At 41.8% G+C, this 14008-nt stretch overlaps 1 protein-coding gene across 3 annotated transcripts; it reads right to left on the bottom strand.

Moving 5' to 3' along the window:
- Positions 1 to 1018: 1018 nt before the first annotated feature.
- btbd3 (BTB (POZ) domain containing 3) lies at positions 1019 to 13193 on the bottom strand. 3 transcript variants are annotated; one of them, XM_012962528.3, is made up of 5 exons: positions 12883 to 13193; positions 8293 to 8551; positions 8024 to 8114; positions 7627 to 7745; positions 1019 to 5701 (listed from the first exon to the last, which is right to left on the bottom strand). In XM_012962528.3, the coding sequence occupies exons 2-5, from the start codon at positions 8433 to 8435 to the stop codon at positions 4669 to 4671; spliced, it is 1386 nt and encodes a 461-aa protein (XP_012817982.1). In that variant the 5' UTR covers positions 8436 to 8551; positions 12883 to 13193; the 3' UTR covers positions 1019 to 4668.
- Between the last annotated feature and the right edge of the window lie 815 nt (positions 13194 to 14008).

The following is a 14008-nucleotide window of genomic DNA, read 5'->3' as shown; positions in this document are numbered from 1 at the left end:
GACAAGGAAGGCGCAAGATGGGCCATGTAATAAAAAGTCTTTATTTCCTGGTATTTATACAGTGCCGACATATAGCCACAGCATTTTACAGATTATACATCATTCCCATCCCTAAGTTTTGCCCCTTCCCTGCCTGTGCAGCCCTATGTTCCTGAGTTCATTTCTTTGGTTTGTGCACAGGATCTACACTAAAAGGTGGGATTTAATTTATCCAAATTGAAAAAAGCACGAAAGAAAAATAAAAAATAACAGAAAAAAGCTGAAAACCTCGAAAAAATATAAAGCAAAGAATGATCTTCCAGTTGTAAAAGGGACATCTGCCATTGATTTCTACATGGCTGGTTTATTTTTGCAGTTTTGTTGCATAATAAATTGCGTTCTTTTTTTCCTGCAAAAAAAATCTAGGTTTGGCATCAAAAAACCCGAACCAAAAAAGTTAAGCATTAGTAAATGTCCCTCTAGGTGTGCTTACCCTTAAATGGTTAACTTGCCCAACTCAAAAGCTTATTGGCTGCTTGCAAATGAACTGAAAGCAGTCAGTTTTTAATGTAGCCTCAGTGTGGGTCCATTCTCCCTAGCTGGGATGATCCAAATGGCATGGCTCATAAACGCTAGAGGGTATGGTTGATTTGGAATCCTGGCAACTTCCGTCTTGGAAAAGTTACCCCTCGTGAGCTGAAACATGATAGAATTTACATTTCCTATATCAAACATGGGACGCTCTAGTTTATTTGAGCTCAGGGGTAAGCCAAGCCACATCTTTAAAGGGGAAAACACAAATATGCCAGTGCATTATACTTCTCTAAATATTGAAGGAATGTGCTGGGAAAAGTTGTGTTTGGGGTTGAATTATTAAAAATTTCTGCCTCATTTCCCAGGAGGAGAGTCTGTCTTTGCTTGAGTGACTGCAGGGCTGTGATTGGCTCTCCCCCTCCTAGAACATGCCGCCCCTCATTTTCAATTTTTGCTAACTGGTTTCTGGATAATAGATTCCCCAAGTGGTAAATAAATATTACAGTTTAGTGGAACTACATTTATTAAAAAAAAATTACAGTTTGAAATGTACATTTTTACAGTATATATGCCACAAGAAGCATGGCACTTCGATGCCCAAACATATTTTAAAACAAATAACATTGTATGGAAACAAGCTGGAATTATTAGTAAAATATTTTAAAGTCAAAATAAAAATTGTCAGAAACTATTTGAAAATTCTATTTGTAATTAAGGGACAATATCAATTTCTACGCTGACAAAGCCACTGTTTGCTGAGAAAATGGATATAAAATAAATAAACAGACCAGCAGCTACACGGACCTGCACCAGCGAGTAAGGCTATAAGGCCACAAGAACATCACAGCTGTCACATAGGAACGTTTTCCTTAGAACCCTATCATCAGCTTGTTACAAATACACTGGCAAGCTACTGCAACCACTTTATACATTTTGGCAGAAATAAGACGACTGTGCATACAGTTTCACTCAATGCATTTAGCAATTTATTTTCAAAAAATTGATGTAGTTTCCATTTGTAAAGTGATGTAGGGTGAACTATGGATCTCAGAGATGTAGCACAAAGCAGATATAATATGGTTCTTTTAAAAACACTACTACTACTACTACTACTCATTTTAGAAGTTACTAACAATTCTTAATATGGAAAATTATTTTTAAAAAGGAGAAATAAACCTGGGAAATAACTTTAGCCCCCTCCCAAATGGCACCACTGCAGTCCCTAAACGCCCAAAATTGCTGTACTGTGTTCTAAGAAGCAGAGTAGTGCAGTGAGGTTGGTAGGCGCCATCTCCCATCGCTTCAGGTCCTTTTCTCTGCAGTTGCTCACACCAAGCACTCACAAGGGAGGATGCCTGCCAACCCTGCTGCGCTGCTCTACTTCTCAGGTCAAGGTAAAGCAAATGTTTAGGGACTTTTAGGGGGTCCCCAGTGATGCTGTCTGGGAGAAAAAACAGCCATGGTATTACTCAGGTTTTAGTTCTCCTTTAAAAGCCCCCATTAATATGCACTGTCAATTTTGACACACTGCTCTCCAATTTCCAAAGCAATTATCAGTACTTGATTAGGTGGGGTGTTAAAGCTCGGCACTGCTGTTGAGTTCTAACATCCTATAGCACGGAATGATGTTGGGCTGCTTTAAGAACACATTCTAACCAAGAGGCACATTGATCCAAAGTGTAAATGTTATGATAAAGCTGTCAATTCATGAACCACTTTCATGCCAGACAGGAATAACAAGAAAAATATAAAAAATGCCTCCAGATTTTCCAGGTTGATATTTAGCTAGCATGCTCCCAAGTTTGATTCCTACCAGGAATAGGGGCATATAATTCCAAGCTTGAAAAAAAAACTATTACACAAACCTCCCCTAACAAATTCTCCAACAGCTTTTGCAGGTATGGGATCTGTTATCTGGAAACCCTTGATAAAGACAGTTTCGAAATCCGCTAAAGCTAGTTTCCGACTTAACGTCTATAATGATAACACATCACCTATACTTGAAAACTTGGTGCTCCACATTATTAAAGGCTATCTGGTAAACCCTTAGGCCCAAGACAACATGACTAATAGGTCCCTATAAGTGAATAAGGAATGGGAGTAATTGGAAGAGAACTTTGAGAATTCACCCTTTAGTCACTCTTGTAAACTTTGGCTGCTGTCAACGAGAGAACCACAAAAACATTCTGCAATAGCAGCGAAGGCTTCAACATAAGGTACAAAGGCCACCAAAAGTGAAGGGAGACGGTTTACTAACACAGCACAAATTCCCATATCAACCAATGAAACTAACTTGTAGTAGACTATTTCAAACTAGTTGCTACTGGTAACTGCTCTGGGATTCTGGGCAAATCAAATCCAAACAGTTCAAAGGACACTAAAGGCCCACAAAATGTATCCTTTATTTTGTTAGTGGCCACCCCATCCTTCTTAACTGGAGCTTTCATTCAGTATCTTAGTACTTATGTATCTGCCACTGTATGGTGCTTGTAATACAAACTGAAGAATAACATTGGCTGGGCAACTGGTGGGTTCCTGGCCGGTAGTCATCTTTCACATTGCGGTGCTGCCACCTTAACATTAAAAAGTTAAAAAGGAAGAGTAACATCAGTATGATTGAAACCACTGGCCTTCTCAGGCAATTGGCAATGGGTTTTAATTTTTTCAGTAGTTTTTCAATTAACTAAATTTTTGTTCTGCAGCTTTCCAATTTGGAATCTGAGCTGGTTGCTAAGACCCCAATAAGCCCAGCAACCAGGCTATGGTTGATACAGTGACCCCAACAACCAGGCTATGGTTGATACAGTGACCCCAACAACCAGGCTATGGTTGATACAGTGTCCCCCAGCAACCAGGCTATGGTTGATACAGTGTCCCCCAGCAACCAGGCTATGGTTGATACAGTGTCCCCCAGCAACCAGGCTATGGTTGATACAGTGTCCCCCAGCAACCAGGCTATGGTTGATACAGTGTCCCCCAGCAACCAGGCTATGGTTGATGCAGCAGACTAGAAGATGAAAAGGAGATCCAAACAGGTAAAAGTGCAATAATGAAAAATAGCAGCAAGAAAAATCTGCCTGCAGACTGAATCGGCATTCTGGCAGCATATACATTTCAGGTTAGAAAGAGAGGTGATATTAAAATGATAACTGATTGCAAGTTGTCTAAGAATGCAATTATCAACTGAAGGCCACAGGCCAGATGTGGCCCACCCAAGGCATTTCTGCGGCCCTTATGGACTCCAAATACATCTTTTTATGACATTAAACTTTTAATATTATTTGACTTTCAAATGTGTCTTCAACCAGATTATGGCCTATAGCGCCAAAGAAATTGAAGAGCACTGGTCTACATCATTTAAGGGCTACATTAGGGGCAAACTAAATGTATACTTATTAAATAAGAGCTACTGCTAGTAAGGAGTATTTTAGTAGTATTTGAAAAACATATTTCACATTCATTAATGAACCACAAATAAAGATTTCAAATGTTTTTTTGTTTCCTAGGAGCTCAGAGGAACATGTTTTTGTGGCCTTAGTCCAATTTTTGCAGCAGCTCGCGGCCTCCTTTGAATCCAAGGGGACAATACAATCTCACTATTGCAAATGTAAAGCCACGCAACAAGATAAAAGAGCCTGTGCCTTCCATATACAGTAATTCTAATAAGGAGCAAGAGGTCTTCATTTTTCCCTATGCAACCAATTCTCTTTGTAACACAGACACAATACATAGCCAAGCAAGATTTCACTGAATGCAATAGCTTCACCCTTACAAGTAATTTCATGTTTATTTTGACCCCAAATTTCAAGGATTCTGTGACAGTATCTGCTAACTAGTATATTCTTTCCTTACTGGAAATGGCTTGGGTTTTCTAAAGACTATGACTTCTCAGGTAGTTACCCATTATTTAGGTCCTTTTTGCTTGGTGTATATATCAAAATACATAGACTTAAATATGCTTTAGGTTATCTCTTAAATAGAAGCACTTGTACATCTGCCTGTCATTTAGAGCTTATCTATGCATCAGAAATCTATAGTAGCAAAATAATCTGATAGACTGCATCTTTATTGATAAGATATATATATACAAACATAAGCTTTTCGGGTTCTATAAAGCAAGATATATACACTTGGCTTCAGAAACAAAATGCGGGGTCAGGCATAGAAGATAAGTTCCGGGATCTGTCCACCTTGCACGCCTGTCCCATTGGTGCTATCAGAGGAGCACTGGAACTGTACAGTTACTCTGCCACATTGCACCTCTGTCATTCCTTCCTGCCCAAAGTAGCTCAGCTCATTACCATCCAGAACCACGCTAGCTGTGTAAAAAGTATCCGGCTCAATTTGGACCGGGTATTCGAACCAAACTGGAAACGTATTGCTAGAGCCATCTGAAAAGTATTTGCTTAAATTCTGTCCTAAAATCACCCCTTGGCGTTTCAGTTCGATTTTTGCACTGTATTCGGCTGATCCACAACTTGAGCCATAAAGGCCAAAGCCAGCAATAAACACTCTTTTATCCACTGCAAACTGAATGCTGTCACAACGGCCCCGGTAACGCCACTGGTTGCTACGGTAGGCACATGACTGGAATCGGTGGCATCTCAGTGGGACAAGGCCTTTTCTGGGCTTGCTTACAAACTGTAAGTCCGGTTTCTTGGCAGCTGTATACCAGAGAAATATATCGTTGGTCTCGTTGACAGTCAGAACTCCCGACTGAGCAGCTCCATCCGCAAATTCATCAAGTGCCATTGTCGGGATGCGAATCAGGTAGAGTGCTTTCCCCAAAACTTTTCGCTTGTTCTCTATTGTAGGAGGCAATTCTTGCCGATGACATTCTGCTTCTGCCCAGTTAAGAGCTGCCTCAAAGACGACGATTTCTTTGGCATTTAAAGTCTCCCGATTAAGAATGCTTTCAAAAGTTTGAAAGTCAATGTCGCAAAATCCTTCGCTTTTCAAAGCAAGTTCAGCCTGAGCCTCAATCACTTCCCAGCACCTCTGGGTCAGATCAGGCTCTTCAAACAAGCAGCTCTGAGAGAGAAGAACACAAGCGTTCTTTGCACTGAGGCTGGTCTCTAGGAAGTTAACGCAAGCTCTGGCAAGGTGGGGGACGATATATTTCTTAGCTGCATACAGAGTCGCCAGAACCGTGTCAGCAGCCAAATCAATTTCATCACAATACATATATCTAAGAAGGAAAGATAAAATAACAGGTTTCAGAATTGCATATAATAATATGGAAACAAATAATATTAAAGGGATTGTTCACCTTTGTTTTAAAATGTTGCTCTCTACATTATACTAAAAGTTAAATCAATTTGCAATTGCAATCATTTCTTTATTATTTGTAGTTTGTGAGTTATTTAACCTTTTGTTCAGCAGCTATCTGGTTGTTAGGATCCAAATTACCTTAGCAACCAGAGAGTGATTTGAATGAGAGACTGGAACATGAATAGCAGAGAACCTAAATCGAAAAATAAGCTATAAAAAGTAACAATAAAACTATAGCCTCACAGAGAAATCGTTTTTTGGCATCTGGGGTCAATGACTCCCATTTGAAAGCCGTAAAGAGTCAGAAAAAGAAGGCAAATAATTAAAAAACAAAAAATAAAAAATGAAAACCATTGGTGAACTACTTGACATATTAGTAAAACAGGGGGTGGAAATCTTTATCAATCCTGGGCAGTCAGGAGGGACAAGCATAAGCTATACCAGTACAATTAATTGCAAGTTTTTAACCCTGAGGTCCCCAGATTTTGTTGGACTACAACATACAGCATGTATCTATCCTTAATTGCATATTGGAGGATGCTAGGAGCTGTGATCCAGCAACATCAAGGATCTAAAGTATAAGAAACAGTTAAACTGTAGTGGGTTTATAAGTTGGTGTGACAATTATGTAGAGTATCATCCTACCCAAGTCTGTCATTCACAGCAAGTATATTCCCTAAGCAAACTGACATTATCATTTCCACTGAAAAACTAAACTGCACATGTACAGAAGGATGAAACACAGAAATGGCATAAACTGATGCAGGACAATTTATTACAAATCCAAACCTTTTAGCATACAGCTGAAAGAAGGTGCAACAAGATATTTACTAAATATTACAGAACATTTACAACCATTCCCTATGCAAGATCAATCCGACCCCTGCAGCCTTCCCCAGCACTGCAACCTGAAAGTGCTTAGAAAAATCAAATAAATCAGTTCTTTAAAAAGCATTTCCTTTGAACCCTGTGCCAAGTGTTCCATTCCTTGATACTGAATCTGTGTTCTAATAAATTAAAAAAGTTACAGCTTCTGATGAAGTGGCAGTAGGCCACGAAACGCGTCAAGCTGATGGTGTGGTGTTTGGCAACATGTTTTTAATAGAGGTATGAAATAAAGCATTCATTATTTTTATGAAGAAGCAGTCTTGGCGTGCTCCATCCACCAATACCAATTTCTAATTAGTATCTTTAAATAATAGAAACAAAACAAATCCAATCATTGCAAACTGTGGTGAATAATGGTATAGCCGGTGTACTTATAATGTTACCATGAAATGACAAGTGAGCACTAAGACATTATTCCCCGATTATGATATAATTCTTTAAGCAATAATATCTCCTAAAAACAGATTATAATTTGTACAGTAATCACTTTTCAGGGAGAAACTCCCCTCAGCTGCTATGTGGTATTGGAACAATCTGCCAGATAAAGGGCAGTTTACATTTATGCAGTGTTTTTAATACCCTGCACTGTATTTGCTAATTAACAGGATGAGGGTGGGAGTGCTCATTATCACGACTTCTTCTGGCTCACTGTGATTAATATAAATGCTCTTTAAGGCTATGAAATGATACTGGGATTTTGTGCCGTTTTCACTAAATGCCCTGTATAATAACTGACGTGGAGACTAGGGCTATTCTCAGATGTGTAATCTTCCATTACTATATGCTATTTATAACACTGTAATATTAAGCCATTCATTAACTACTGAAGGCAGGAACAAAGCTAAAGTGCTGCAGTTCAGACTGCAATTCCATCTGATTTATGCTCTGTATATACCGTGGGTTCATATAATGAAATGACTAAAGCAGTAACTGTATGACTGAGATAGTGCTTACTTCAGCATGGCAAGGAAAGCAGCAGGTTCAACATCTGGTATCCGGATTTCATCATTGTCTTCGGCTAACTCTCCGTAAAACATAGCATGGAACACTGAGCTCCCGACAGCTAAAACATACTGTCAGACCGAGGGGGAAATAAAAAAAAAAAACATTTAAATGATGAAGAACTGCTTAATCTCCTACAAAAATAAAAAAAATTAATAAGGTTTCAGTCACTCCTTATATGACATGAAATTAAGGTTTTATACTATTGACTGAACTTCATTGAGCTGAAAGAGTTAAATCTATGAGGCAGAGCACATGCATTAGCTGGGAATACCCGGCTTGAATTCAATATGTATCAGCATTAAATATGTATTTGTGCATTAAAAACCGAAAGGAGACTAGCGCTTACTTTGTGTCCTGGTATCCGCTGAGTTCCACCTGGTGGTCCCACCACAAAATGAATATCTGCCATCAAATCATTATTGAACATGACTGCATTTCTACAAAGCAAAAGCAAATATTATGTGGGACACTAACATTACTACTGCAGGCACAAACAGAGATATAATAACTTAACAAGTGGAAATCAAGGAGGCAAAACTCCTTTCGCTTTCAAACCTAACAAATCCGCCAGTCAGTATAAAAAAAAAAAAAAAGGTACAAAATGCCAACTCTTACCTCTCCCGGATGGTGGCATAGAGCCCTCGCCAATGTGGCGATGGGATAGTGTTGTTGTTGTTGAGATTTTGCTGGTGATATTGCTGGATAGAATTTGGGTTGTTGTTAGCTGGTTTCTTATTAGGAAATATCTCAGCAGCCATCTTCTTTTTCTTTTTGGTCTTTAAAGTAATTATTTCATAGCAGACAGGAGGTAACTTGCTGCTGGGACTGGAATTCCCCTTTTTAGAGCCTTTTTTGGAGCGGTTCTTGACAGTTTCTGGAAGCATTAAAAAGAAAGTCAGACATTTCATCTTCCCTCGTGCATCTACCATCAGTGTGCTGGTTTATGCAGGGCAGCAAGTCAAGCAGATAAGAATATTTCTATATTTATTTAGCAAAGAGCAGGCTTCAGCAGGCGGCCAAGGTGACCTGCTCTTTAAATTTCTCTAAGTCAACAAAGTGATTTCAAGTTTGATCCATCACTTGACGTGATAAATATATTCCATGCATGTCTCCCACTGTGCTGCCTTTCAGAATCCCTCTTGGGTTCAACGCTGCAGAATCACCAATTCTACTCTGCAAAAAGCCCAGCATTTAGCTGCCTGCATGACTTATTCAGAAGAAGGCTAACAAGATGTGAGATGCTGCTTTAAGCAGGGTCTGTTCGCTGACTCAAGCCGTGTGCTGAGCGCTTCTGAAAGGAGTCGAGATTGCAGCCTTGCAGATGGTGTCAGGCAGTCAATAGATTCAAGCCAATCGCTGGAGTCATGGATAACGATTGGCCCAGGCAGATTGTTTGGAATATACACGCAGTCAGTTTACTGGGGGGGGGGGGGGGGGGGAATACAACTGTACGCTCACCTTTACTTAAGGCAATTTGGGAGGGAAATGCACAGACAGTAAGCTTCCCACACTGGCCAAATGAAGACAGTCACATAAAAGGTTAACTGTCATTAAGGCATATAAGAATGACATTAATTTGATACTTTATATATATATATATATATATATATATATATATATATATAGCTGGGGCAGATCTCTGGAAACAAAGAATGGGAATTAGACATATAATAGAAGGAAACAAAACACTTTCTGTGCTAGATTCATGGGGATGAGGTCACTGCATTTCATTTAATTCATTCTATTTCCAGCTAACATAATGGGCTCTGACAGCAGTTCCTAATTACTAAGCTGTGTTAATTACGCTGAGAGCTATGGCAGGCATGCCTCTCCTTGTTAGAAGATAACCACCAGTAACTAGGTAAAAATGACATTATACAAACACAATTATTTTGTTCTGAACCCAAACTCAGAATGGGAAAAATAACCAGGCTGAGCAATATATTATCATTCTCCAAAGCCGAACAGGAGCCTGAGCCTGCTGCCCTTTATTAATGTTATTTATATAGGACTTTCTCTAGAGATGCTACACAGGGGGAATCAGGTTCCACCATAATTGGAGTGGGGACGGCACATCTGCAGGGTAAAATATATCCCCTGTGATCTCAAGGGGATAAACTGCATTCTCTCTGTATTAGGATCCCAAAGTAAAATACCCTTGTTTTTAACTATGGTTATCAAGGGGATCCTGACAATGTGGGTGCCTATTTTGTTTTTTCTTGAATAAATGCATTAGAACAAAAAAGGAGCAAACACTGATTAATATTCTACACAAATATAAAGATACATACTACCCTTGTGAAGAAGGATTGTACAGAATAAGTCTGTCTAAGGGTGGGAACTACCACACTGATTGCTTATTTATACAGGATCTTTATATAGGATCCCTTATCTGGAAACCCGTTATCCAAAAAGCTCCGAATTACGGAAAGCCCGTCTCTAGTAGACTCCATTTTAATCAAATAAGTCAGAATTTTAAAACTGATTTCCTTTTTCTCTGTAGAAATAAAACAGTACCTTGTAACTGATCCCAACTAAGATATAATTACCCCTTATTGGGGGCAGAACAGCCCTATTGGGTTTATTTAATGGTTAAATGATTCCCTTTTCTCTGTAATAATAAAACAGTACCTGTACTTGATCCCCACTAAGATATAATTACCCCTTATTGGGGGCAGAACAGCCCTATTGGGTTTATTTAATGGTTAAATGATTCCCTTTTCTCTGTAATAATAAAACAGTACCTTGTACTTGATCCCAACTAAGATAAAAATAATCCTTTTTGGCTGCAAAACAATCCTATTGGGTTTAATTAATGTTTTATTGATTTTTTTAGTAGACTTATCCGGAATACCCTTGGTCCAGAGCATTCTGGATCATGGGTCCTATACCTGTACATGTATTTATATTCTCTTAAGAAACTGTGCCCTTCTTGGGCCTTATATTAATAATATGACAGTAGCTAGTATGCGTATTTTAGACGACATACATAATATGTAGTTTAGCTTTATACAGCCTGCAAAAGAAGCTCTAGCAATTCGGCACTAAAAGAAATGGTACAGGTATGGGATCCCTTATCAGGAAACCCATTTTCTAGAAAGTTCCAAATTACGGAAAGGCCATCTCCCATAGACTACATTATAAGCAAATAATTGTAATTTTATAAAATGATTTCCTTTTTCTCTCTAATAATAAAACAGAACCTTGTTGTACTAAGATATAATTAATCCTTATTGGGGGCAGAACAGTCCTATTGGGTTTATTTAATGGTTAAATGATTCCCTTTTCTCTGTAATAATAAAACAGTACCTGTACTTGATCCCAACTAAGATATAATTAATCCTTATTGGGGGCAGAACAGTCCTATTGGGTTTATTCAATATTTAAATGATTTATAGCAGACTTGAGCTATGGAGATCCAAATTACGGAAAGATCCCTTATGCGGAAAACTCCCGGTCCCAAGCATTCTGGATACCAGGTCCCATACCCGTATTACGGTTATGGAGGGGAGTGCTACCTGAGGACTGTTTTAAGGGCCATGAATTGAACCACTCCACCTGTTACGTATATAATGTCTGTGTTTTAGTCTGGGCTGCTTTTTAGTCACAGCCTCACATGGGTTAAATATGTCTATTTTCCTATTCGCAATATAGAAGATGACCTTCCCTTATTTTAGAGCTTTCTGGCAGCAGGTAGGTAGGCAGGCAGGCAGCTGGGTGGGAGAAGGGAAGGTGGCAGGTAGGTAGGTAGGCAGCTGGATGGGAGAAGGGAAGGTGGCAGGTAGGTAGGCAGCTGGGTGGAAGAAGGGAAGGTGGCAGGTATGTAGGTAGGTAGGCAGCTGGGTGGGAGAAGGGAAGGTGGTAGGTATGTAGGTTGGTAGGCAGGCAGGTTGGAGAAGGGAAGGCAGCAGGTAGGTAGGCAGCTGGGTGGGAGAAGGGAAGGCGGCAGGTAGGTAGGCAGCTGGGTGGGAGAAGAGAAGGCGGCAGGTAGGTAGGCAGCTAGCTGGGTGGGAGAAGGGAAGGCGGCAGGCAGGTAGGTAGGCAGGCAGCTAGCTGGGTGGGAGAAGGGAAGGCGGTAGGTAGGCAGCTGGGTGGGAGAAGGGAAGGCGGCAGGTAGGTAGGTAGGCAGGCAGCTAGCTGGATGGGAGAAGGGAAGGCGGCAGGCAGGTAGGTAGGCAGGCAGCTAGCTGGGTGGGAGAAGGGAAGGCGGCAGGCAGGTAGGTAGGCAGGCAACTAGCTGGGTGGGAGAAGGGAAGGCGGCAGGCAGGCAGCTGGGTGGGAGAAGGGAAGGCGGCAGGTAGGTAGGCAGCTGGGTGGGAGAAGGGAAGGCGGCAGGCAGGTAGGTAGGCAGCTGGGTGGGAGAAGGGAAGGCGGCAGGCAGGTAGGCAGGCAGCTGGGTGGGAGAAGGGAAGGCGGCAGGCAGGTAGGCAGGCAGCTGGGTGGGAGAAGGGAAGGCGGTAGGCAGGTAGGTAGGCAGCTGGGTGGGAGAAGGGAAGGCGGTAGGTAGGTAGGCAGCTGGGTGGGAGAAGGGAAGGCGGCAGGCAGGTAGGTAGGCAGCTGGGTGGGAGAAGGGAAGGCGGCAGGTAGGTAGGTAGGCAGCTAGGTGGGAGAAGGGAAGGCGGCAGGTAGGTAGGCAGCTGGGTGGGAGAAGGGAAGGCGGTAGGTAGGTAGGCAGCTGGGTGGGAGAAGGGAAGGCGGCAGGTAGGTAGGCAACTGGGTGGGAGAAGGGAAGGCGGCAGGCAGGTAGGTAGGCAGCTGGGTGGGAGAAGGGAAGGCGGTAGGTAGGTAGGTAGGCAGCTGGGTGGGAGAAGGGAAGGCGGTAGGTAGGTAGGCAGCTGGGTGGGAGAAGGGAAGGCGGCAGGCAGGTAGGTAGGCAGCTGGGTGGGAGAAGGGAAGGCGGCAGGCAGGTAGGTAGGCAGCTGGGTGGGAGAAGGGAAGGCGGTAGGTAGGTAGGTAGGCAGCTGGGTGGGAGAAGGGAAGGCGGCAGGTAGGTAGGCAGCTGGGTGGGAGAAGGGAAGGCGGCAGGTAGGTAGGCAGCTGGGTGGGAGAAGGGAAGGCGGCAGGTAGGTAGGTAGGTAGCTGGGTGGGAGAAGGGAAGGCGGCAGGTAGGTAGGTAGGCAGCTGGGTGGGAGAAGGGAAGGCGGTAGGTAGGTAGGCAGTTAGCTGGGAGAAGGGAAGGCGGCAGGTAGGTAGGTAGGTACTTACTCAGGCAGGGAAGGCGCGTTTGGCCGCTGGGCCCAGAGATACAGCGGATCCATGCGTGTGACGGTGCCCCAGCTCCCTATTAGGGTTCGGTTTGAGCTCCTTATTCCGGTGGGGTGGTTGCGCTCCCTATTCCGGTAGGTTCCCTATTCGGGTTCAGCTCTCGATTCCGGCCGGGTTCGGCGGGCGCTAATGACGTCACTGGTACGCGCCTGAGCCGTGCACACGCAGCGCATGCCCGCAGGTTGGGATGAACTATGTGCCGCTAGCGCGCCTCCCGAGCGCCTCCCGAGCCTGCCGCCTCCCTACACTGCAGGGCGGACTGTAACGCTCACCCCGTACTGCTAATGCCGGTATCCTATTCATTGTGATATATAGGCTACAGCTGCGGTATATACAGCCCCGTACCGATAAGCCTACTGGGTTCCGTAGCCCAGATAAACACCAGAACCCCCTTGAATGTTACTTACAAGCATACCTCTGGGGTAGCATGGCTTATAGCAATGTCAATTGTACGGAGATGCTGCTATTCAGATGTCTAAATAGAAATATGTATAAATAGAAATATGGATAGATAGAAATATGTATAAATAGAAATATGGATAGATAGAAATATGTCTAAATAGAAATATGGATAGATAGAAATATGTCTAAATAGAAATATGGATAGATAGAAATATGTATAAATAGAAATATGGATAGATAGAAATATGTATAAATAGAAATATGGATAGATAGAAATATGTATAAATAGAAATATGGATAGATAGAAATATGTATAAATAGAAATATGGATAGATAGAAATATGTATAAATAGAAATATGGATAGATAGAAATATGTATAAATAGAAATATGGATAGATAGAAATATGTATAAATAGAAATATGGATAGATAGAAATATGTATAAATAGAAATATGGATAGATAGAAATATGTATAAATAGAAATATGTATAGATAGAAATACGCAGGCAGCTGTTATCCTTCCCCTGTGTAACTGCGCCGGGCTGACAGAACACTCATTTATTTTATCTCTGTGCCCCACTTCTGAGCATTTCCCACAGGCCTGAGAAAACGCAATCAGTCTCACAGTACCGCCAGCCTGTATTCAGCTGCTAATAGGCACTG

Source organism: Xenopus tropicalis, chromosome 5 (genome assembly GCF_000004195.4).
Source record: "Xenopus tropicalis strain Nigerian chromosome 5, UCB_Xtro_10.0, whole genome shotgun sequence".
NCBI classification, from domain to species: Eukaryota; Metazoa; Chordata; class Amphibia; order Anura; family Pipidae; genus Xenopus; species Xenopus tropicalis.
This window is presented reverse-complemented; position numbering and strand designations above follow the sequence as displayed.

What these genes read in the sequence shown, in the direction of transcription:
- btbd3 (XM_012962527.3), bottom strand. Translation starts at nt 8,606, where the DNA reads ATGGTAGATGCACGAGGGAAGATGAAATGTCTGACTTTCTTTTTAATG. An exon ending in AGCGGATACCAGGACACAAA is followed by an intron (nt 7,746 to 8,023) that starts GTAAGCGCTAGT and finishes TCGGTCTGACAG; the next exon opens with TATGTTTTAGCTGTCGGGAG. An exon ending in GCTTTCCTTGCCATGCTGAA is followed by an intron (nt 5,702 to 7,626) that starts GTAAGCACTATC and finishes TTTCCTTCTTAG; the next exon opens with ATATATGTATTGTGATGAAA.